A 26451-nucleotide genomic window follows, 5' to 3' on the forward strand; every position below is an offset into this window, starting at 1 on the left:
AAACCATCGTCGATCCGGTCGTCAAACGGAAGACCCACCAACGACGAGCAGATCGTCGACGATGAGATGGGCGTCGTCGACGAGACCGTCGACACTCCCGCTGTCGTCGTCGTCGTAATCGTTGATGCCCTCGTCGACGCCAGTCGTTGCAGCTACCGCTGTCGACACCCTCGTCGACGTTGAAGTAGTTGACATCGTCATCAACGAGCCCGTCAACTGTAGTACCGTTTTAACCTGCACCTTTGCAGCCTTCGTCGACAGAGTCTTACGCAGCATCGTCGACGATTGACTATCCTTGTCAGACTTCTCCGATGTCAGAGAAGAAGGCTTTTTAAAAGGTATAGCAGACTTCGCCACTGCTGCTGCTGAAGGCAGTCCTTCCCTCTCCTTTGCACCACGGTGAGAAGATTTGCTAGGACTCCGGCTCTCAGACTCACGGGGGGGGGTCTTTTTTGAGGCCTTTGCGTGACGGTCTGTAGATGGTGACGGGAAAGCCCTACCCCTCTTCACTGACCTTCTGGACGAAGTGGCAGATGACGATCCTTCGCTGTCACTTGACAGTGTTTCCTTTCTCGACATCAGCTTGTGGAGCCAGGTGAGAAGGCGACCCTCACGGTCCCGGAGAGTCTTTGTTGAAAGGTGCGGCAGATTTTGCAGTCCGCTGCCCTGTGGTCCGGATACAGGCTTTAGATGCAGTCTTGATGCCTGTCCTCCACATAAAACCTTTTCTTGCCACAGGTGGAACAATCCTTAAAAAGGGCTTTTTTCTCTTTGTCAGACATTCCAAGAAGAAATATCAAACAATCCTGAAGAAAAAACTGCTGAAAAAAAAGTAGAACAGAGTTGAAGTGAGCAGAGCTCAAAGGAGTCTCCCTTTGCACAACGTGCAGTTGAAAATCTGAGGCTCTGAGACTCTCTCAGGAAGGTTCTATGGGGTGAGGCTAATCTGATTGGTTGTTGGATTATTTTGGTCTCTTTTACAAAAAGAGGTGGATATGCTACAAAATGAGATGAGGCCTAGGCCTTTTCTTTCTCTTTTGTACCTACTGCTATGTTACTTTTTATTTACTGAGACTCCCATTCCGACGACGGGGAATGATACAAGCTACGGGAATCTATGAAAGTTACCAATACAGGAGTAATCAATGTTAGCTGTAACCAATGACAGAGCTGGAGCCCAACTGATACAACATGGGAACTCAACCAATGACAGAGCTGGAACCAAACCAGTCCCTCATTGTGGGAACTCAAATGATCATCATAGCTGGATACTGTTCAGTCTACAATGACTTGAACCTAACCAGTCTATTCTAGCTGGAACTCATCTAATCCATCATAGGGGAGGGACGCCAACCGGCCCCCGGCTGTAACCCACCCTACCGACCGTCGCTGTAATCTATACAACAATCCATCATTTTCACAACACAACCGGACGCCAAGTAATCTATGTTCTTCAAACCCCAAACAGAAGTCTAAACCCAACCAGATCACCATAGCCAAACCCCATGCAGATCACCTTAGTGTCAAAGGAAACTACTGTATCAATGCTGAACCCCAAACAATCTACCACAGTGGAGCCCACCAAATACTTTTAGTAGGCCAAGCAATCCATCATAATTGGAGCCCAACCAAACCGTCAGCGCAGAAACCAGCCCATGAGCAGCAGTGGGGTACTAACCTGATGCTTGTGTTAAAGAGGTGGCAGGAAGTCCATTCAAACTCACTGCTCCAATCTGCTGGATGTGGCAGGGGGGAAAGGCCACGCCGGGGCTCAGGTAGCTCCCATGAGAGGTGGAAAGGACTGTTGTTTGCTGCTGCATCAGCTGAAAGAACGATAGAAAAGGTTGCTTCAGTACAATGGTTGTCAGTGTCCTTCCCTCTCCATGCCTGCTGCCCTGTTTGTGTTTGCCACCCAGCCCGTGCGTCTCCACCCCATCTCCCCCTACCTGCGGCCCTGTCAATATCTGCCCTGTTCATGTCTGCCACCCTGCCCACGTCTCCACCCCATCTTCGATTTCTGCCGCTCTGCCCATGTCTGCCCTGTCTAAGTCTGCCCTGTCCATGTCTGCCACCCTGCCCACATGTGTCCTCCCCATGCCCCTTGTACATGTCTGCCACACTGCCCATATGTCTCCACCCCATCTCGCCTTGCCTGCCACCCTGTCCCTGCCTGCCCTTCTCCATGTGTCTCCATCTCATCTCTCCATGCCTACTGCCCCCTGCCAAACATCACACCTGTACAAATGGAAGGACAGGTTTCCAGGTCATGATGAAGTTTTGCATGTGGCCTGTAATGAAATACCTTCCTGTTGTGTAGTCGCTTTACAGCAGAGAATGCGTGCCTGCTTCCACTCGGAAGCATTGTGAGTGTTTGATGCAGCTTTGCTGGCCTTCCACAGGCCCTGACGGGGCCTCCCAGAGTATCCCCGGGGGTACCAAGAGAGCAGCTCAACCGTCTCCAGCCCTTTGTGCACACGCTCCCCCCTGCCTGTCATGTCAAAGAGGAGCTGCAAAGCCATGGAGTGGAATGCTTCCAGAGTGATTCCTACTGGTTCAGATGAATCCGGCGTTTCCGTGTACTCCTGTTTGCTTTGAAAGGGAGTCGCCTTCGATGCCATTGGTGTGTTGAGATGTGGGTTCTGAGCGGCTGCTCCACGGGTCTGACCCGCGCCTCATGGGCGGGTGGACCCCGGCTGGAGCCCTTCTGTGGCCGCCCGGGTCCCCGCCCGGGTCCCCGCCCAGGCAGGGCACAGAGCAGCGCTTCCAGCTGTGCCGATCCTTTTTGATCGGAGCACTGTTCATTTGCAGATGGTTGGCCCTTTCAGTAATGGCACGGGTGAGTTAAATGTGATAGAATGGAATGCTCCCTGAGGCCTTACCAGCGATTCCGATGGATTCAAGGGTTTCCACCCATCACTGCTTGCCGCAGACCGGAGCTTATGGAAAGAAGGGCGCGCGCTGCTGAGGATAGGATCATGCATGAAGAAAAGATGGCGCTCCCGGCCAGAGGGGGGCGACCCAGGGTTCACGCATCATGACGTCCCCGCCACTCACTCAAGGTGGGAGGGGGTAAACCACTGGCGCCCTCTGGGGGCCGAGCTCGAGTCTACAAGCTCACTAGCTGGTGCCATAGGTAAGCAAGGGGGGGGGGGGGGGGGGCTCTCAGTCAAACCCACCTGAATAAACGGCAGACAAGCTGCAAGAACAAGTTGTACTCCTTCTCCACAATTCACGCACAAGAACACAACAAACACACAGACACATGCACAGTCACACGTAAGCGATGCACACTTGCATTCACACACATGCACGCACAGACACATATGGACAACGCCGCACATTCCTCGCCTTTATGTTATTTATATAGAACACGGGCACCCCTCCCCCATCTGAGCAGGCCTGGTTTATTTTTAGTGGTAGTAAAACACACACCCCACTCTTTGGGCTTGCCTGGTTTATTATTATTATTATTAGTGTGTGAAGAACACGCGCACGCACGCGCACGCACGCACGTAGGGTTTATTTTTAGCAGCTCTGCTCCCGCTCGGGGCCTTTCACCCCCGGAGCACACGCAGCTTTCTAGGTCAGGCTGCGGCAGTCAGGGGTGTTGTGTTGCACACAGCCCTGTCCTCAGAGAGCATCACGTACGTGGCACGCCCCCTCCCTCACGCCCCTGTGAACGGATGCAGCGTGCCAGACTCTGTATAGTGGGGGGAGGGGGCTACAAACCTCTATGAGCCACCCTAGCCTCACAAATGTGTGATTTAAAACACATCAACCCGGGCTCTGCTTTAACAGTGACATGTAACAGGGTGCGTCAGGCAGACGCAACTCTGTGGAAAACAACCTTATCACCCAACCGAAGAGAGCAACATGTAGGAAGCAGGGTGGGATGGGCCAGGGTCAGTGACGAAAAAGAGAAGGATTAGTTACTTACCTGTAATCCTAGTTCTCTTCCAGGGGTATACTCATTAAAGTCATAAGCACTGAATTATCTCCGCCCATGAGCGGGAACCCGGAACACATAACAATATACATATATATGTGTAAATATATCAAAAAGTACATTGTACTAAAATAATTATACACATATACATGTATAACAACCATAATATGCAGCCTAACATATACACATAGGCTAATAAAGCCAACCTTACACACGTTCTGAAGCATGAAAATATGCTAAATATAAATGCAATAAACAGGCATGAGCCTAAAATGCATTACATAACCATGAAAAAACTTTTATTTTCATCAAAGAACCTGTTGTAAACAGTTATTAGCCTAAAAGGCTGCATATGAAAATTTGTCTGTGTACAGAAAATCAGACTGGCACCCTGCCTTTAAGGCCCCAGAGAATCTGCACACTTTGCCTTTAAGGCCTCCAGGAGAACTCTGTTCCCATCATGCACCACAGGTGACAGTTAGGTCAGTTCTTTTGTACGGTACAGTAAACATTAGCAGGAAACTGCCCTTAAAACTTTACATTATATATTGAAAACTTCAATGCCACTGCTCGCCCGGGGAGGCGGGAGGGTGCTTATGACTTTAATGAGTATACCCCTGGAAGAGAACTAGGATTACAGGTAAGTAACTAATCCTTCTCTTCCAGGGGATACTCATTAATAGTCATAAGCACTGAATAGAGTAGCAAGCTCATACCCACTAGAAGCGGGCGAACAGATAAACGCGTAGCTATATTTCAAACAACACAGTGTTTAACTAGAAGTAGCAAACAAATTTCTCAGTGATGCCTGTCCCACTTGAGCATCTGTTTGCGCATCAGAATCCAAGCAATAATGGCGTGTAAACGTATGCACTGAACGCCAAGTAGCTGCTTTACATATCTCTGACATAGCCACATTCCTGAGGAGAGCTGTTGTAGAAGCTTTTCCCCTCGTAGAATGAGCCCTAGGTCTACCTGATAAAGACTTGTGGGCTAGCTGATAGGCAAGTAAGATACATGACACTATCCATCTAGAAATGGATCTCTTGGATGCTGCCAAACCAGTATTCGTAGGACCATAGTTCACAAACAAACGGTCTGTGTGTCTCATAGTCTTGGTTTTATCTAAGTAAAACTTCAAAACCCTTTTTAGATCTAAAGAGTGCAAAGCCCGCTCAGCCGGACTTGAAGGGTTTGGAAAGAAAGTAGGCAATGTTATGGATTGGTTAATATGAAAATCCGACACCACCTTAGGTAGAAAAGAAGGATGAGTCCTGAGCACCACTCTGTTTGCATGAAAAACTGTGTACGGTTCCTTGCAACACAGAGCCTGAATTTCGCTCACTCTACGAGCAGACGTGATAGCCACCAGGAATGCTACTTTCCAAGATAAGTGTTGCAATGACGCTTTATGTATGGGCTCAAAGGGTGGGCCCATCAACTTAGCCAACACCACATTAAGCTCCCAAGGTGGAGAAGGAGACCTGACTGGAGGAAACACCTTTCTTAATCCCTCTAGAAAATCCTTCACCACAGGCATCCGAAAAAACGATATCTGTGTTGGCGATTTTCTATAAGCAGTTATTGCAGCAAGATGGACTCTGATAGAATTAAACTGCAAACCAGACTCAGCAAGATAAAGAAGATAAGGCAAGATCACCTGTTCTTGGCCTCGAATAGGGTCAAGACCCTTGCTCTGACACCAAAGAAAAAAGCGTTTCCACTTAAATCCGTAGGATTGTCTTGTAGAAGGCCGCTTTGCCTCTTTAAGAATGTTCATACACTCCGGATTTAACTGTAAATGCCCGTACTGGATGACTTCAGGAGCCATGCTGCCAGGCGCAGGGAGGGCAGATTGGGATGAAACACACGCCCCTCCTGTTTGGACAGAAGATCCGGGCGACAAGGTAATCTCCTGTGTGGCCTGATTGACAACTGGAGGAGATCTGGGAACCACCATTGGCGTGGCCACTCTGGGCAAATCAATATCATTCTGGACTTGGTCTTGTACATCCTGTTGATCACTGCTGGTATCAACGGTGTCGGCGGGAAGGCGTACAGCAAATTTTGACACCAGTCTATCAAAAGGGCATTCCCTTGAGATCCTTTCTGGGAGAACCTGGACGCGAAGACGGGGCATTTTGCGTTTGCCGCGTCTGCGAACAGATCGATGTCTGGTGTTCCCCAAGCCTGGAAAATGCTGTGCGCGACTTCTTCGTTGAGAACCCAGTCGTGCGCTTCGACGAAGTCTCTGCTGAGGTCGTCCGCCTGCGTGTTGAGGCTCCCTGGCAAGTGAACAGCCGTTATGGACAGGTCTCGTGCAAGTAGCCAGTGCCAGATGGTCTGAGCTTCTATGGACAGAGTCCTGGACCTGGTACCCCCCTGCTTGTTTAAGTAATACATTGTAGTTGTATTGTCTGATTGCACCAAGAGGGACCGAGTCTGAAGAGATGGAGCCAGGGACTTGAGAGCAAGATGGACCGCTCTGAGTTCGAGTAGATTGATATGATACCCTTTCTCGAAATCTGACCATAGCCCTTGTACTTGCAGCGGGCCCATATGTGCTCCCCAACCTTGGAGAGAGGCATCTGTGATCAGAGTCTGCGTTGGTGGGTCCTGATGAAAAGGAACTCCCTTCATCAAGTGTGTCTTCTTCATCCACCATCGAATGGAATCTTTTGCAGACTGTTGGAGAAGAATCTGATCCTCCCAGCATCCCGTCCTCTGCTTCCATTGATCTTCTAGACACTGCTGTAGAGGACGCATCTGCAAACGTGCGTTTGGCACTATGAAGATGCACGATGCCATGGATCCCAGAAGAGAGGACACTTGTCGAACTGTCGGACGTGCAGACTGAAGGAGAAACACACACTTTGTCTTGATGGATGACCACCTCTCCTCCGAAGGACACACGTTTTCTTTTGCCGTGTCCAGTTGTGCACCCAGATAGTGGATCTTCTGGGTGGGATTCAATATGGACTTTTTGTAATTGACTTGAAGACCCAACTTGTACATGAGTTGGAGGCATATCGAAAGATGTTCTTCCAGTAGAGATGGGGATGAACTCTTCAGAAGCCAGTCGTCTAAGTACGGATAAATGAAAATCCGTTGTTTTCGAAGACAAGCAGCCACTACCGCCATACATTTTGAAAAAGTTCTGGGAGCTGATCTCAGGCCAAAGGGGAGCACTGCGTACTGATAATGACGAGCCCCTACTTGAAATCTGAGAAACTTGCGATGTTTTCTGGATACTGGGACATGAAAATAAGCATCTTTCAGATCTATGGAACACATCCAATCCCCCTGGTGTAATTGAGGGAAAATCTGATAAAGAGCCAGCATTCGAAACCTCTCCTTCCGAATGAATTTGTTCAAACGCCTCAAGTCCAGAATGGGTCTGAACTCCGTAACTGGACCTTTTTTCTTTACAAGAAAAAACCGAGAGTACAGGCCCTGACCTCTCTGTTGAAAAGGCACTGGTTCTATGGCATTCTTCTTCAGAAGGACATCCGCTTCCTGTTGTAAGCGCATTAAGTTCCACTGTACCATTTTCAGAGGACGCATGACAGGAGGTGGCTTCTTGAATTTCAAAAGGTACCCGCTCTGAATGACATTGAGTACCCATTTGTCCTTTGTGATCTGTTTCCACTCTTCCAGATAACACACAATACTTCCTCCAACCGGAGTGGCACACGGTTGTGGAGGAAGCTTCCATTCATTGTTTTTGAGGCTGCTTGGTAGCTGATGATTGCTGCCTATTTCCGCTGCCTCTGCCTCGTCCAGGTCGCCTCTGCTGGAATTGCGATCTCTGTTGACTCTGGCCTTGATTTTGCGAGGACCAATTCGTCTGTTGGCCCCTCTGCTGAAAAGATCTTTTGTCATAGGGACGAAAATTACCTCGACGCTTAAACTCTTTTTTCTTTTCAAGACCAACGGCCTTAAGAGTGTCTAACTCCACTTTCATTTTAGACATCTCGTCATCGGCGTGAGATCCAAACAGAGTCGAACCATTAAAAGGTAGATTTACCATCTTTCTCTGAGCCTCAGGTTTTAGACCCGTAAGGCGAAGCCAAGCCGTACGTCTAGCACAAACACCATGTGCATAACCATGAGCTGACAGATCCGCCGCATCAGCAGCTGCACTAATGCTTTGATTAGCCACCAATCCTCCTTCTTCCACTATTTCTAGGAAGTCTTTCTGATCCTCCTTAGGGAGTTTTTCTGCAAAACGAGAAACTGAGTCCCACAGCAGACGATCATAGCGGCCCAATAAGGCTGACGCACTGGCCACTCTCATGACTGAACCTGAGGTGTTGCACATTCGTCTCCCCAAGGAATCCATACTCTTACTATCCTTCTCTGGAGGAGCAGAAGAGGTAGATGTTGCCGAATGTGCTTTTCTGACTGCCGCCACAATAAGAGTTTCTGGAGGTGGGTCAGAACGCAAAAATAAAGGATCTTCCTCTGGAGCCTTGTACTTCTTTGCAATCCTAGAAGGTCCTGAACCCACTGTGGCCGGAGTTAAGAAAGTTTTCATCGCTGGTTCTATCAACCCGGGCACTAACGGCAGAAGAGGCCTACCAGTCGTCTTGTGATGTAGGGTTTCAAAGATGACTGACGTTGCTATTTGAGGAACTGCCATCTTGATCTTGAACTTATTCGCCCCACGACATAACACATCATTAAATGTGCCCAAATCATCCACTGGAGACACTCTGGACGGAGGAGTAGATGATATTGTGGGAGAATAGTCTCTATATGAAGATCTTGTAGAAGACGAAGACGACTTAGAAGACGGAGAAGGGGTTCTACCCCTCTCTTGAGGAGTTGCAGATCGCTGCCTCCTTCGCTCCCTTGAACGAGATTTCCGTCCTTCTACAGACTTAGGAGATGGAGCATGAGTCCTACGCTTCTCTTGAGGAGTTGCAGATCGCCGCATTGACTTTCTTCTCTTTTCAATGATCTCGAACGTGATCTTCTTTGCAGCTCCGTCCGAGGAACCGGAGCTCTGTCACCCAATAATGGACGCATCTTCCAATGCCGAAGACTTTCCAGCCATCTCGGTGACAAGTTGATGGGCCGACCTACACGCTCAGGTGAAACCTCAGGTGACACCTGCACAATATTCAGGTCTGCTGAAGACTTGGAAGCTCCGGAGACTACACTGTGCTCAGATACCACTGAGTTAGATGGAGTCCGCTGACTGGGCACCAATTGTCTATCATCTGCCTGGCCTGAGGTAGAGCCCGACTGAGCCACCATAGAAGAATCCTGATGCACTGTCTCGTGTCCCACCGCATCTTTCTGTTGATCCTGCGGTGAAGAAACCACTCTATGCTCAGGACTTATGTCTGACCTCGACAAAGACCTAACTGAGGTCCGAGAGGCTGATCGTGACAGTCTCAACGCCGACCTGTGCACAGGTGGGGGAGGCCTAGACATTCCATGCTTCGAGCCCGAAGCATGCTTCGACGCCGATCTACGTCGCGATGGAGACTTTGACCTCCTCTTCTTAGACCTCGACGTCGAATCCTTCGATCTTCCTCTCGACGTCGATCTCTTCCTCGACGACGATGTATGAATCTCCTTCGACGTCGACACTTTACTCTTCGACGTCGACATATGATCCTTCGACGTCGACACTTTACTCTTCGACGTCGACCCATGATCCTTCGACGTCGAACGCATCTTCTCCTTCGACGTCGAGCGTTGAACCCCGACGTCGTCCTTACTGCAATCGACACCAGATGTCTCGACGTCGATAAAGATCTCGACGGCGAAGGTCGAGACGCTGTATTCTGCCTCACCGGCGAAGTCTTCGACGTCGACGGAGCCCTCTTCGACGCCGACAATGCTGACGGCGATCTGGATCTCGACGTCGAACGCCTCTTTTTCGCAGGAAAAGCTTCCTGGAGTCGATTTTTCTTCGTTTTACCTTCTGGAGACGCTGATCTTCGACGTTTAGGCTGAGAAGGTGGCTTAGAAGTCGATAAGAAAACCTTAGAACTCTTCTCACCACGATTCTCTCTCTCCAGAAGGCCCAGAAGCCTCATTTTCTCTCTTTCTTTTAAAGTCCTACTAGAAAGGTTGAGGCAATGATAACAATCTTCCACCTTATGAGTATCAGGAAGACACACCACACAAACAGAGTGTGGATCAGTTTTTGCCATTTTCTTCCCACAGGAAGGACATTTATAAAATAAAGGTGGCATACTGACTAAAAAATTCACAACAGTTTAGTCAGAAAAAAGGTAATAAACACCACCAAAGTACTATTTGTCAAAAAATGTCAAGAAAAAACCAACTTCTGACAGAAAATTACTACAAATGAGCAGAGCTCAAGTTCCAGGTTCCTCACAGAACAAGCCGGAAAAAAGAACTAACCTAACTGTCACCTGTGGTGCATGATGGGAACAGAGTTCTCCTGGAGGCCTTAAAGGCAAAGTGTGCAGATTCTCTGGGGCCTTAAAGGCAGGGGCCAGTCTGATTTTCTGTACACAGACAAATTTTCATATGCAGCCTTTTAGGCTAATAACTGTTTACAACAGGTTCTTTGATGAAAATAAAAGTTTTTTCATGGTTATGTAATGCATTTTAGGCTCATGCCTGTTTATTGCATTTATATTTAGCATATTTTCATGCTTCAGAACGTGTGTAAGGTTGGCTTTATTAGCCTATGTGTATATGTTAGGCTGCATATTATGGTTGTTATACATGTATATGTGTATAATTATTTTAGTACAATGTACTTTTTGATATATTTACACATATATATGTATATTGTTATGTGTTCCGGGTTCCCGCTCATGGGCGGAGATAATTCAGTGCTTATGACTATTAATGAGTATCCCCTGGAAGAGAACTGACCACGCCACAGGCAGGGCCCGCCTGAATCTCACCTGTGCCTCACAGCCGTCTGCCTGTGGAAGCAGATGGGGCCCCTACACGCAGCACCGCCTACACTACAGCCCCTCAGTAAGCATTGGGAGAGGCAGTGCTGCCATAGGGACTTCTTGTGAACTGTCACCTTTGACCTCGGCTGGGGCAGATCTAGTAGGCATGTAACAGAGGACCCATCCGCCAACTCGAAATCAGGGCCTTTGTTCCTTTGTGGAGCAGAATTATGTTAGTGTAAGCAAACAATAGGGCAACAGCGACACCTAGAGGCCAGAGTGTGACATTAGAATACAACCTATAGCTAGTGCCCAGGCAATGGTGCAGCAGCGCCACCCAGTGGCTCAGGGTGTTGCACATTCTGAAGTCTTACTGGGAGAGTGCAGGCAGCGGCACGGCAGTGACCCCTAGAGGCCAAGGCAAGCATGGCAGCAGCCCTCTAGAGTCTGATGCTGCTGTGGCACTGGTTGGTGTTTATTTATTTATTTATTTAATGCGGTTTTATATAGCGCGAACTTTACCCGAAGGTGTCAGAGCGCTTCACATAAGAACCAGTTGCAAAACATAAGGACTTAGGATTACATGCATTACATAAAAGATACAAACAGAAAAAATTGCAAATGTACAAGATGTAAAGTCACACAAGGAAGAGATACAAACAGAAAGAAAAATTGCAAATGTACAAGTAGTAAAGTCACTCAAGGAAGAGATACAAATGGATATACTCTAAGAGTCACATAGGAATGGAAGAGACTACAAAGGTCTACTGCATATGCTAGTGATTAGAGTTATCTCTATATACACATAGTAGATTTTCTCAGGTCAAGAGCGTTCAATGCGTACCAACACGTATTTGTGTGTAAATAGAATCATTGAAAATGCTGCTCATCACCTCAGACTTAGTTAGAAAAAAATCTGTACCCACTTAAAATCTGAGTTTTACTCACTGAAATAGATCTATATAAATGTATTTGGTGGAAACTGTTCGATACTCGGTGGGAATATATAAAATCCTACTCAGACACCAGGCAACAGCTAAGTGACAGAAACTCACGATAATATGACAGCGGAAATCTCAATATGATAAACTTGCAACATGCTTTTACTAGGCTTTGTGCTTTGGCTAATTTTGCTAAGCCTGCTTTTCATGCTTGCTTTAATAGTCAAGTCAAGTCAAGAAACTTTATTCGGTTGTTTGTAATAACAACCATAAAAGCATTTTACATTATACATGTATTTACTCATATTATCATAAAAATTACCAGTTTAAAAAAGACTTAACAGGGCAGAAAATATTCACAAAAGTTGCAGGCACATTTAACATTCAGATTAATAAATAAGAATATTTAAAAAAGAAAAGAAAAATGCTTAAAATGTATCATAACAGTTACCAATACTATTATCCTTCCATGCTATTTCTAAATTTCATTGCCAGTTTTAAAAAGCTACATATATACAAGGTACAATCACTACTTAGCAACTGAAGATAATAAAGTGCTGGTCTAAATTGAGAGAAGTTCATTTTTTTAAAGCAAGGTTTTAGGTATAATTTCCTCGGTATAATATAATACGAACAAAAAAACAAAAAGTGTGCCAGATCTTGCGGAGACTTATCGTCGCAGCCGCAAGCCGGCAACACTTGACCACGGTGAGATCCCTTGGGTACAGCCAAGAGTAAATGAAATAAATTGAACCTAAACCTTGTCAGTAAAAAACGATCATAACTAGACATTTGCCATGTTAGGTACGGTTCCATGAGCAGAGTAGTTTTTATTAGTACGTGATTACGTACACTGTCTTTTCTCAGTTCAACAGACTCCCTATCCAGATATCTGGAGGAGATAAATGCCTTCTTTACCATAATGACATCTAACTTGGTGATAGATTCAGGAGCTGAAAAAAGTTCTGGTCGTCCTAGTTCAGTAAAACACTTACTCAAATACTTTATCCATGGAACCTTCATCCTATTTTCCCAAGTAAGTGCTTCTCTCAATATAAGCTGAGTAAGTGGTATATTATCGTTTAACCAGCAATTTAGCCAACATAATAGGGGATTTGCTGCCATTTTATCACTTAGAAAAGGAGTACCCAGTTCTTCATGCACAGAAAAATTTGCCGTTCCCCTGGGGACCCTTAGTAGCTGTTTAAAAAAGTTATTTTCAACTATCTCTAGGGCTACCAGAGGGACATATCCCCATATCTCACTGCCATAACACGCCGTAGTGACACTCTTAGCCTGGTAAAGTTGGAGTAATGCTGCAACTGGGCTATTTCCCATTTTCCTGGCGAAATCAAATATTGCCGCATTTGCCCTAGTTACCTCTCCTCTTTTTTTTTGTATTACGGGACCCCAGTTCAGTTGTCGATCGAACAGGACTCCAAGGTAGGAGAATGTATTTGTCACAGGAATTTGTACTCCATTAACATTTAAACGATTTAGCTTTTTAAAACCCTGGCCAACCTTCATTATGAAGGATTTAGAGTTATTTATACTTAAGTCTTTGGACTTCATAAAAGTAAAGAAGGAATCTAATAAAATTTGAAGTCCTTTGGCAGTTCTGGATAGAAGGACTGCGTCATCCGCATAAAGCAGAACCGGCAGTCCCTTACGACCTATGTACGGATAATCTGTATTTGTACTTAAAAGATGCTCCTCCAATTGATTTATGTATAGGTTAAAAAGGAATGGGGCCAAAATGCATCCTTGGCGAACTCCCCGATACACTCCAAAATTTTTTGTCACATTTAAATCTTGTGTGTATCTGACGTTCGCTTTCGTATCTGAATGCATGTCTTCTAACAGATTGATTAAGTTCTGCTCAACTCCCATTTTCGCCATGGCGTCCCAGAGCTTCCCACGGCTCACACAATCGAAAGCCGATGAGAGATCCATGAACGCCATGTGAATTGTTCCTTGTCGGGCCTTGGTATACTTCCCTATGATTAGATATAAATTTAAGCATTGAGCAATTGTAGAGTGACCAGGCCTAAATCCGTATTGTATTGGGGATATTATTTTATTTTCATTTGACCATGTGACCAGTCTGTTTAAAATTACTCCCCCCACTACTTTGGCAACAGAGTTAATTAACGATATCGGCCTGTAGGAGAGGGGGCTATTTCGATCACCTTTTTTGAACACGGGCACAATGGTAGATACCCCCCATGATTTTGGGCATCCGCATGTCACGGCCGCATTAAGTACGGCAGTCAGAACTGGAGCCCAGAGTGTTATACGAGATTTAAAAAGATCCGGTGGGAGACCATCCGGTCCTGGGGCCTTGTTATTTGATAGCCCTTCAATTCCCTTTACAACCTCATCAATTGAGAAGAGCAACATATTATCTTTAAAATCAGCTGAAATGTATTCTGCCTGCAACTCATTATTTTTAAAAATGGAACTGTAATGGTTAACCCATTCTTCCTCTGGGATATTAGTATCCGTAGAGGAATTACTAGGATGATCAAATAAGGGTTTGTTTATGATATCCCAAAACTTCGAGCTGTTTTTTAATGTTTCGGGTTCCAACAGAGTCTCCCAAACGCTTTTTTTTACCATTCTCTTGCGGTTAGCAATGGATTTTTTGTACCTAGACCGCATGTCCTTAATGAGCGCCGGGTCTCGAGGTTTTGTTTTCAAGGCCTTCTTAAGGTCGCGACTAGCCTTGGAGCAATCTTTATCAAACCACTTTGGATTATTATTTAGATTTACGTTCCCTTTGACTGGTACCGTTAACAATGATTCTACCTTAATTGCGACCTCCTTAAAAGATGCTAAAATTTGTTGTGGTGCTGATACTGGGGATATACATACAGAAAATTCAGGGCTACACATTTTATTAATAGAAGTGTACAAGTTCTCACAGTCCACCAATGACCATTTTAAGCGACGCCTTCCATTTATACATTTTGTGGATCCACGGTCCACACGTGGGATTCGCTTTTCAAATACTTTCCCGCCCATTTTAATGCATATGGGGTTGTGGTCGCTGAAAATACTCAGTTGAATGCAGTAATCCTGAACAACGTTAACAAGGTCTGCCGATAATAACATATGATCTATATATGTTCCTGTTACGTGGCCTTTAAATGTGGGAATAGAGAAAAGAGTTTGATCCGATACTGTGGACATAGCTGAAATAAGATTGTTTTCGTCCATTAGTGCGTTTAGTTCTGTCCCACGCCGCGAATGATCAAAATGAAAGCCTTCCAGGCTATTACAACCCAGTTGGCCAACAATAGTCTCACCAGGATTCCCACATGGGTGTGTATTAAAATCTCCTACAATTATTTTCTGGCAAGGCAAAAATCCAACATTTTCCCTTAAGAATTCGCGTAAAGGCTGTATATTACAATCGCCGGATTGGTTCACTGCATTGTAAAAATTAATCAATAGGAACTTTGTTTTTCCCCTCCTTAGCTCTAGGGCCTGAATATTTCTATTACCAGAATAATGTTCGACTTTAAAGCATATAAGTGCCAAATTAACAAAAATTGCCAAGCCCCCTTTTGCTCTACCACTGGCTGAGGGAACTGCTGGGATAAAGAAACTTTGATAACCCTCAATGTGTACGTTTTTTTCCACCAACCATGTTTCCTGGAGACATATTACCGCATGCTCCCTAACAAACGACAGCCACTCGTTGTCACTGGATTTGTCATGAAGCCCGGCTATGTTCCATGATATCAAGCTTTCGTTGCATGGATGAGGTGAATATCGGGTTATGTCACCATTTTCCCGCTCACATGGGATGGGGGGCATTTGATCACTACTACAGCTGACCTCTTCTTCTGCAAGATTATATCTAGTAGGATCTGAAATAGGAACAGAATTTGTTACATTATATGATCTTATTGGGCCATTTAACTGAGCCAAAGAGCCCGAGCTCACAACATTAAGTCCTTGCCAATCAAATGATTGGACATTTTTTCCTGCTCCTTCATATCGTTGCATACAGTCTTTGTAGTTAGAGTTGGGTGATCTTTCAAGTAGTCATTCAACCCCTTCCAGCCCTCCCTGCTCATAGAATGCATCGAACCTGTTAGAAATAGGGATATTAAACCGGTTGTTAAAGTGGATAGGATATTGGTGTTCTCGTTGGCGAGTCTGTTGAGGGCAGTCCCAGTTGTCTGGGTTATACCCCCAATTGTTAGTTGGGGCACCATGGCCCCAACCATTTGTTATCCCTGGCCATACCGCCCTAGTGTGGTTATAGGGTAACTTTGAGTATGTCATACTTCGCTGTTTTTTACCGAAAAATTCTAGAGTGAGTGGAACAATGGAGCCCCTCCTACGTTGCGGAGGGAGAATGTTTGATAGAATATTAGGTAAAACAGAGGAGTCTTTAAAGTTTAAGACTATACAGTCATCTTTGAACTTTTTGGGATTTTTACCTATCCAAGGTACCCTTCTAGCTGATTTAATATCATCTGCAAGCTGTTGTTTCCCCTGAGGGGCCAACTGCATATTTTCAGACAACCAATGCAAAGCCTTACTTGTCAATGCAGAGGGGGATTCTAATTGATCTATTGCTAATGAGGGGACATTTGCCAATACCAACACTAAGGGTGATGCATCTTCTATAAATTGTAGTGTGTCTTCATCTGTGCCTAATGTGGTCGGTACTGGGGGCTTTGGTGGCAAATCCTCTTTTGTCATCAATTGGTTAGGCACTATTTCTGGGGCCTGCACTATAAGATTGGCTTGTATTTTGCTTATACCGCCATCCGTTCCTAACTCAATAAAATCTTTTGTGGAGGCGGCTAAGTTTGTGGTTATTGTTACTATGTTTGTTACCTCTTCCGCTATCTTTTTTTGATCCATACCTAATTTTTGGACATCAGCAGACAGCTTATCCAATTTGGCCACTACTGGTTTAATAAGGGTTTTGAATTTGTGATCAATCATGTCAGCTATCCTAGATAAAAGCTCCTCACCCAAGATTTGCTTCTCAGCTTCATTTCCTTTCCCCCTATTTTTATCTTTATTTTTCAAAGGTGTCACAACCCTCTTCCTCCCAGGTTGAGAACCACCCCTATGTATTTGCGCTTTTCTACATTTTCTGAACGCCCGTGTAGCCGGGGCGGGAATAGGGGAATCCGCGTCCTCAGCGTTCGCCTGTGCACCATCTTGGACGGGGAGGTTTTGTTCTGTGTCATCTATCTGAGAATCTGAGTCATTATCCTGAACTAGGTCATGGTCAGATTCTATTAGAACGCTCTGATTAGATGTCCCACTAATATATGTCTCTGTGTCAGGGATTACATTGCCCACACCCTGAGACGGTATATCTACCCAGGGTGAACTTAGAGGTGGGCTCTGGGGGGATAAAATAGGGGATTGGCTTAAGCCTAATGATTGTCTCCTTTCATTGTTAATCTTAGATACAACATGTACCATGTAATTATCCATGGTATTTCCCCCAGCAGGTGGGATCTTTTTTGGCATTCTCAAGTAGTCTGGTGGGAAATACTAGTGTTTACTCATGTAGCAGCTTTCAACAATGTAAAAGAAAACACAGGTAAAACTGTACATATAAGTCAATAAACGGAAGTGGAATACATATCGCAAACAGTTATTCTTACTACAACTGGGCAAAAAGTGTATGGCATGGATAGTATAACGTGCCCAGTCCAGTCACGACCTGTCTCGGACTGTCTAAGACTGTCCGCCCTTTGTCCGGGCTTCGTCCGGCGTCCCGCACGCGTCCCGCTTAGCGTCAGGGGTGTGTCTTTGTAGGAGGAGCAGGGGGCGGGAAGAGACTCCAGGTGCGCTCCGGTGATCCTGCGCAGAACCCTGGGTCTCGCAGTCCCGGCCCCTGTTAGAACAGCCTCACTCACGGTCAAAAAGCAATCTTTCGCCCTCACGTCAGGGAACAGCAGGCAAGGAGACAAAAAACAAAGTCACGGATTTCAAATGAAGCTGCGAGCGGCTCCCGCAAAGCGGGGTCCGCGAGCTGTTAAGTGGGCAGCCAGCCAATCAGGGAGGAGCAGGGGCGAGAAGAGACTCCAGGTGCGCTCCGGTGATCCTGCGCAGAACCCTGGGTCTCGCAGTCCCGGCCCCTGTTAGAACAGCCTCACTCTCGGTCAAAAAGCAATCTTTCGCCCTCACGTCAGGGAACAGCAGGCAAGGAGACAAAAACCAAAGTCACGGATTTCAAATGAAGTGGCTTGCTTTAATAGTGTCTGTGAAAGTAGTGCAAAATCCTCGGTGTGGAATAGTTTCAAAAGACCCCCCAAAAAAATTGGACACTGGCAAAGTCGCTGTCAAGTATATTCTTAAAGAATCATACGTAAATACAAGTGTATACTAAATGCAGAAACGGAACGAAGGTCAACAGGATACTAGATCAACCTCTTGGCGAACCAAGGGGTGTAATAAGAAAATCATGTTAAAAAAAACTTTCTAACTCTTTATAAGATACACCAAACATTGAAAGCATCTATTCAGAAGTTATTTTTCGGAACATTTACAATATCCCTCGTTACAGTGCTGGGTCAGTACCCCAAGAAACCCCTCCTTCGCCTAAATGCCGTTCCTGCTTTTCTAATGCTGCCATGGATGACAACATCTGCATTAAGGACAGATCAAAGAGGGTGAGAACAAGAAGTAAAAGTGAGCAATAGAGCATGATGAACGTACGGAAGAGGCAGAGGAAGAGACTGGGAAAGGAGAGGGGACTGGAGAGAGTCAGGGAAGGGAGCGGGAGAAATACACTGAGAATGAGTGGGTGAAGAGAAACTGATAGAAATGAGAGAACTGGCATGGCATAGTGAGGTCAGAATTATATCACATTGTTTAATGGCGTGCTGCTCTGCGAGCTAATTAGTTCTGTTTCTCTCTCTCTCTTGAACCTTCAATTCCATATATTCTTTCATAAAGAGAGGGATACCACATGGTCTTTCAGGCAGACCCTGAAAATCCTGTAATCTAAAGTTTTACTTAGTTCATGGGTGATTATACCAAACTAGTGCTGCAGTGACCTCCAGTGGCCAGAGTTACCACTGAGAACAGACTGTGACCTCCAGTGACACCTTGTGGCCTGCAAGAGAACAGCACCGTATAAGGTATCCAGGCATTTAGTGCCAGGCACCATAGTTTACTGATGCAGGAGTAGCCGCAGCCTGATATTATGCTGGCAAGGACACACCTTCTGGCTCTGCGAGGCATCTTTATGTTCAGATGGCAATATATAAATAAGACCTCAGCCTTAACCTCTTCGACGCTAATGACGGAACCGCTCCGTCATCAGCCGCGGTGGCGCTGTGCTGATGACGGAGCGGTTCCGTCATGGCCCACCCGACGCGCCTGCATGGCGCTGATTTCGCGCCTGCGCGGCGCGTTCTATTGAGCGGGCGGGGTCATGATGGAACCGCTCCGTCATCAGAACAGCTCACCCGAGGCTGGTGACGGAGCGGTTCTGTCACCAGCGTGTGAGCGCCGCGCGCCCCCCCACCTCCTTAGCACTGCGGCGGAATAGCCGCCGCAGCGAAGGTGTTAAAAAGAATGAACTACCCCTGGATGAGACTCCCAACCCCAAGGTCACCACACAGTTTTAGAGGTCACACACTATGACACCACACTAGCGCTTACTGCCTAGAAAGAGGCGTCAGGTACTCACAGCTTGTGCGTATGCACTGTACGGACTGAAGGGCAGAGTGAGGGATGGCGTAAAGATGCCCAGTTGACCCACCATCTGCTGCATCCGCCGGAGAGTGCGCTCCTTGTCCGTGTCGGCAAACTTCACCACCAGGCTGGAGGAGGCACCCTGTGTGAAAAGGGAGGAGACAGCGTTAGTGGGAGTCAGGCAAGTTTGGAAGCGGTGAGAGGAAGAAGAGGACAAGAGGAAGAGGGAAGATGGGACAAGAAAGGTGGACAGGAGTGAGAGGCTGTCTCAGGAGGCTTCAGTCCAGAGGCCTTGCTCGTTCTTTGGGTCGGACACTCGTGGAGATGAAGCAGCGTCTTACACCTCTGCACCAACCCACCCAAGGGGACACTCAGGCCAATGAGTAGGGCACTCAGTCCTTGAACCCCTCTGGCGGTCATGAAGCTTAGGTCAGTCCCTGAACCCCTCTGGCTGTCTCAGGAGGCTTCAGTCAGTCCCTGAACCCCGCTGGCTGTCTCATGAGGCTTCAGTCAATCCTTGAACCCCTCTGGCTGTCTCATGAGGCTTCAGTCCAGAGGCCTTGCTCATTCTTTGGGCCGTACACTCGTGGAGATGAAGCAACGTCTTACACCTCTGGTCCAACCCACCCAAGGCTCACCCTGTGACACTGTGCTCAATACTTAATGCATGTCATCTTCGGGAACACTTAAAGCATGGCGAGATACTCACTGGCATCGTTTGGCTGCCGTGTAGAGCCTGGATAGCTGCTTGGGCCTCCGTGTGAGAAGAAAACTTTACAAAGGCACAGCCTGGACAAAAGAAACAAATAGGAGACAAAGAGAAGAGAAAAAAAGAAAGATTGTAGTGAGACTACAATAACCAGCAAGGAAACCAAGCAACAGACTTACAAAATGGTAGACAGACAACAGGGAGAAGTGCTCTCTCGGGCAAGCGTCTGCAAGCACAGGCAATTTAGTCTAATTCAGACAGACAGATGAGTAACCTACACACCACTTTCCACCAACAGAGCAACGCTCCACTTGACAAGATGCAGATGAGATGGACTTGTCCTCAAGCTAAGGGCGCCTCAACATTTATAGACCTCACCTTGTGCAAAGGAAACATCTATGCGTGTGTGTGTATGCCTTACTTCCCCATGACTGCTCAGTTTGGCACTTAAATAGAGTTTTTTCCTTTTTAATGAAAAAAGAAGATATATTTCAAAGCTGAGTAGGTGTCCCGGGAACCATGAAGTATGGGAATCTTGCAACAGCTTCCAATTTCTTGGACATGGGCTGATGATTTTAGGGTAGTCCCAGGAGGAAAATGACAAGGGGAGCGAGGCGTAGGTGGCATTCCCACTTGCACTTAAGTGATGCAACTACACACAAGTACACAACACTGTCCCAGATGTCTCATGTGCACAAAGTGGCCTTTAACAGCTTGGAAGTGCCAGGGTTTCCAGAAGGCTCTCGGTTGGAAAACTGCCTTCTGTCACCCCTAAGACTCACCAGGATATTGTCTCTACTGAAAGCCAAACCTTAATGAATTCGAACCACTATATTTATATACTTCAATGGATTTTTTCATGTGTTCCCTTTACTTTCTTTGATTCTCATAACCAGGAAGTAGGAAGAGCATCTGACCGGCGCCATTTTGTATGGCTCACTCGTGCATTGTGGGTAATGCCAGGTGCAGCCCTGAAGCATGTGGCAGGTTTGGCCATAAAGAGCAATAGGTGGCAGCAGTCACTTTCTGTACAGAGTGGATCCCCAGAGCCTCAATCGCTGCTGCCCCCTAGAGGCCCTTCCTGGCAAAACCTCATATGGAGGGTAAATCAAGGGAGAGAGAGTGCGGCTTGGAAGATTACCCAGAGTGAATATGGGTCTAATAAAGATGGCGCCGAGCAGATGCACTTCCAGCTTCCTGTTTCCAAGAAACATACAAGTGAACCACTCAGAAAGTGTTTAGTTTATAAAATAAAATATGGTGTTTCAGGTCTACAAATCATTATCTATCAATACAGACTGTTAAGGGGCGGCAGTACTTTTTTAAGAAAAATCTGCACTCTAAAGGTCTGGGAGGAGCAACAAGGACAGCCAATCACACAAGCAGGTGACAAAGGTGTCCCTACCGACTCGAATCCTTCTGGAAAACATCTCCCACCCTCCTCAGCTGACTTTCTAGGACAATGAGGTCTAGACTGGCAACACAGAACAATCCACCGCTAGTCACACTGCCCGCTGGGCCATCTATGTGGTCCAGGTGGGGCGCACACGCTTCACGTTGACCCCGCTGGACGCCCCTCCAGAGTGCAGCCCGGGGAGGTTTAAGCTACAGACAGGTGAGAAATAGAGATGAAACTCACACCTTTACTGCTTCCATCCGGTCCGCGCAGAACTGTACATTCGTCAATCACCCCAAAAGGCTCAAAGAGGTGCAGCACGTCATCCTCGGACTGATGCTTACTGAGCATGCCCACAAACAACTTCCTGTCTCCTACAGTTAAACATAGAACCATCAATCTTCTGTAAATCTCGGATCAGGGCAATATTCGACAGTATTCTGGCTGTGGCGCGCTCTGATATGTGGTTTAATCGAAAAACCAGTCATGAGAATACAAGGTATGAAAATCCGAAATGTCGAAAATGTTTTGTTATAAATTCTGATAATGAGAATGGTCAAAAATTAGAAAAAAAACATGAAAAAAACACGAAGACTTGGTATCAAATTCCAAGTCAGCAAAATAAACAAAACTTCCAAAGATTCTTAAAATGCTGGAATTTCAGACTATTTATTATGTGGAAAAAAATGGGGAAACAGGAAAGAGGTGTTGTAGTCTGTTTTCTATATATACTGTAGCCCTAACACAGGAGGAGCACAGGTAGCAAGACAGAAGCAAAAGTGGAACAGGTAATGAAAAGGGGTAGGGAAACGGGGGTAAAAAAGGGGAAGAAAAAATAAACACTTGAAGGTGCCTTTTAGTTTTACGAAATGGAGATATGATGCCCAGGAAGGGGGAGGCAAGCAGGAGTATGTGTTGGTTATAAGGAGAAAGGTTAGAGGTGTACTCTCCAAGAAAAGGCAAACAAAGACAGTTGGAGGGAAGAGTAGGGGGTGGAGAGAGGAGGAAAGGGGGGAGGGTACTGTAGAAAGGAACCAGGCTTCTGCCCTGAGGAAGAGAAGAAATCATGGAGGAAATAGTGCAACACAAATGATTCAAACAGAAAGGGATGAAATGTGTTTGTCTAAAAGAGCGCAAGTGTATGGGCATCATGTGACAAATATATTACAAGTAGTTCCATAATGGGGGAACTATGGGGCGGAGGGAGTCAAATGTATATTAGCAGTTACACATATGAGCTCTTCATTGTTTCAAGCACTGATGACTTCAAAGACAAGAGCGACCTGTGAGCTCTGTTACTGCTCAAAGACACAGGGCCTGATTTATATTCAGTGGACGGGTTACTCTATCACAACGGTGACAGATATCTCGTCCGCCGAAATATAAATCCCATAGGATATAATGGAATGTATAGTTCGGCAGAAGGGACATCCAGCACGGAGAAACCTGTCTGCCGAAATATAAATCCCATAGGATATAATGGAATTTATATTTCGGCAGATGGGATATCCAGCACGGAGAAACCAATCCGCCGAAATATAAATCCCATAGGATATAATGGAATGTATTTTTCGGCAGACAGGATATCCAGCACAGAGAAACTCGTCCGCCGAAATATAAATTGGCCCACAGGCAGGGACCTGTCCAGAGACACAGACAGGGCGCAAAAATGTTCAGAGATGCAGACAGTGAGTGATCGGTCACTACTGAGAGATAGCGGGGCCGGCTTTAGCGCTGGTGGCGCCTGGTATGACAATCTTTGTCACCCCCACCACTGACCTCCTTCTTCATGGATTTCCTAACTGCCACCCTACAGCAGTGCCCCTCATCTCTCCATAGCCCTCTCTCACATACATTTCAGTTGTTTTACAGCACTACTCATACCAATGTAAGGTGTCACAGCACTTTACATCACACACACATTATACAAAAAAATCATACGTGTTAGTCTACGTTACATAAACAATGAGAATTACAAGGTGTAGAAATGACTTGTTGCAGCGCAATGAATGGCGCATAGTGTAGAAGTCCTCCGGAAGCCAAGCCGAGAGGACAGAGCCAAGTTCATGCCACTGCCTTATTCAACTAAACTTTCGAATCAGCTGGCGATAAAGACAGCGGAAAATAGCTACACTTCCACGCCATTGATTACGCTGCATCAAGTGAAAAAATGGTCATCAGTACTAAGGCAGTAAAAATATGCCGCAGGCAGTAGAGGGATCGAACCAAACAATGAGTAAGATGGAGTTCCCCAAGCACAAATGACCACACAAAATTGTAAATACTACCACCAGAAGAAAACTTTTTGAGACACAACAACAAATAATGGTTCAGAAGACACCAAGTCAATTTGCCCTGAAGATAATCTCTTGATCATACAGGGATTTGAAACGTGTCAGCACTTTTCAGGACCACATGAAGGCTATGCATAAAATGTAGCCCTTAGACATGTTAGGGATAATGAACTAAAAAGTATATCCCAGAAAGACCTTGAGCTTAGCCCCATGGTTCAAGAAACTCTAAAAAAAAAGTCAGCTAAATAGATGCTAAAAGAGAGTTCCTATAAGATATGGTTTTGACAAAGTTTAGGTGTAATGTGACTGTTGCACTTTTGATTAATGTGATTTATTGTACTTGTTCATAGAAATTTGATTCATGGGATTTATTGTACTGGTTTACACAAATATTTGTTTTCATTTTATGTATTCATCTGTTATGATTAACAAGTGTATCTATTTATATTTTGGCATGCATTTAAATGTCATGAAATAAGTAAAAAAGATTTTCAAGTACTGGCAAAAAATAGCCAGGACTAAGATAAAGTACGTCTATTGGTCCTTAATCTGCTAAAATAAATAGCAGGACCCACCATACTCTGAAATGGCAGTCACAAGAGATGTTTTTTTTATGGCCAGCCAGTTAGAGTCCTTGGATCTGATAGGGATATTGGGGGGCGGGGGAGCCCCCCTCATCCAATCTGATTCCCCTATTATGTATAAAAAAAAATGATTTGCTGATATTCTCTGATTGACCTTATGCAATTACAACGGCCAAGAGACACAAAAGTAACATCTTTAAAGTCTGCTAGCCAACTTATTTAAAGACTTACATCTCAAAAACAAATGTACAGATTTACATCAAGCCAACAAAAGCATGCTTTCTGACTAAAGTTCTGTTTTCTTGCCAAGTTTTGTGTAATTGCTTTCAGCGGTTTTGGATACAGGCACAAGCAATATTCCCTATTGGAGCTAAAAAGGGAAAATACATTGTCTTTTTAACCTTTGCCCCACTTACCTTTTTCCCCACAGGTATAGATCTGCATTCATTTCAGCATGGTGGACCTTAGCTAAGTAGACCAAGCAACTGCCAAAGTGCAGACTCACGCAAAGGGGTCAAAAGTTAAAGGCAAATCAAAAACTGACTTTTCAATGAAAAGTGCACCACAACTACGCAGTGGTGACTACTACTGTGTGAAATATCTATCTATCTATCTATCTATCTATCTATCTATCTATCTATCTATCTATCTATCTATCTATCTATCTATCTATCTATCTATCTATCTATCTATATATCTATATATCTATCTATATATCTATATCTATATATATATATATATATATATATATATATATATATATATATATATATATATATATATATATATATATATATATATATCCTGCCAAGAGGCTCCCTTCTTCCCTTGAAGGCGCTGCTATGGTGGTCGCGTCACCCCTGCAGTTGAGCCCAACTGCTAATTATTTCAACAAGAATTCCCCACACGAGGGAAAACAACGGAGTTGCGATTTAAAACAGGAACCAATTAATCCACTTGCGAGGTGTTTCTTTCAGTGGTTTATTAATCCATGGGGTCAAAAAACAAAAGAACCAACGCGTTTCGACAGCGTCCGCTGCCTTGATCACGGTCAGTTGTGCAAATGCGCTCACATTATTTTAACATTTTCCTTATAATTTATAATTTCTGCACTTTAAGTAACCCTCACTTTGGACCATGAATGCTCACATAGACTATGAATATTGCTTAACGTGATTATTCACAAGCCCACTAGAGGGCATTTTCCTGTTTGCTGGTTGCATGAATTGAAGACTCGGCTGCTCTCCTTATTAACACTACTTATCATAGCGAGGTCCAAATCATACGGAGCATAATTGTGAAATAACACGCACAAATTCCTGAAAAATGTTTGAAGTTTAACCATAGGTCCCAAATTCCCTCTGTTTAAATTGCGAGGATAAGGCTCTGACTTCAGGAAAACTTGAAAGCCCACTAGAGGGCGACATTGTTGTTTGTTTGTTGATTTTGGTTTTGTTACTGATTTGGTCTTGTGTCCATAATACAAATGTAAATTGCTAAATGCAAAGGACAGGCTCTAGAATACAGGGAGCCAACATATGACCGAATGTATAAAAATGTTTAAAAATTGGAGCAACGGGCTAAGTGTCAACCACATGTACCAGAAGGCCTGTTGTGTGAAACCACGATGATGTAATCTTGAAATACGCCCAATTTAGGGGCGTGCACCGGTTTTTCACAAAATGTTAAAATAATGTGAGCGCATTTGCACAACTGACCGTGATCAAGGCAGCGGACGCTGTCGAAACGCGTTGGTTCTTTTGTTTTTTGACCCCATGGATTAATAAACCACTGAAAGAAACACCTCACAAGTGGATTAATTGGTTCCTGTTTTAAATCGCAACTCCGTTGTTTTCCCTCGTGTGGGGAATTCTTGTTGGAAAAAAATATATAAAAAATCTACTGATGGTCACCAGTGGGTAGTTATAGTTAACTTCCAAATGAAGAGCGTATTTTCATTTGCCAATAACTTTGCGGTCATTTCGCGAATCCTCACAAATTT

At 45.2% G+C, this 26451-nt stretch overlaps 1 protein-coding gene across 1 annotated transcript in view; it reads right to left on the bottom strand.

Annotated features, from left to right (window-relative positions):
- The window catches only part of CELF5 (CUGBP Elav-like family member 5), a 428249-nt gene that overhangs the window by 112020 nt on the left and 289778 nt on the right, over nucleotides 1–26451 (bottom strand). The window contains exons 4-7 of the mRNA XM_078669977.1: nucleotides 21817–21945; nucleotides 20176–20255; nucleotides 19462–19608; nucleotides 1679–1823 (exon numbers count right to left, since the gene is read on the bottom strand). Coding sequence (XP_078526103.1) covers nucleotides 1679–1823; nucleotides 19462–19608; nucleotides 20176–20255; nucleotides 21817–21945 — 501 coding nt within the window. The remainder of the gene's footprint in view (nucleotides 1–1678; nucleotides 1824–19461; nucleotides 19609–20175; nucleotides 20256–21816; nucleotides 21946–26451) is intronic.

This window comes from Lissotriton helveticus, chromosome 12 (assembly GCF_964261635.1).
Source record: "Lissotriton helveticus chromosome 12, aLisHel1.1, whole genome shotgun sequence".
NCBI lineage: Eukaryota > Metazoa > Chordata > Amphibia > Caudata > Salamandridae > Lissotriton > Lissotriton helveticus.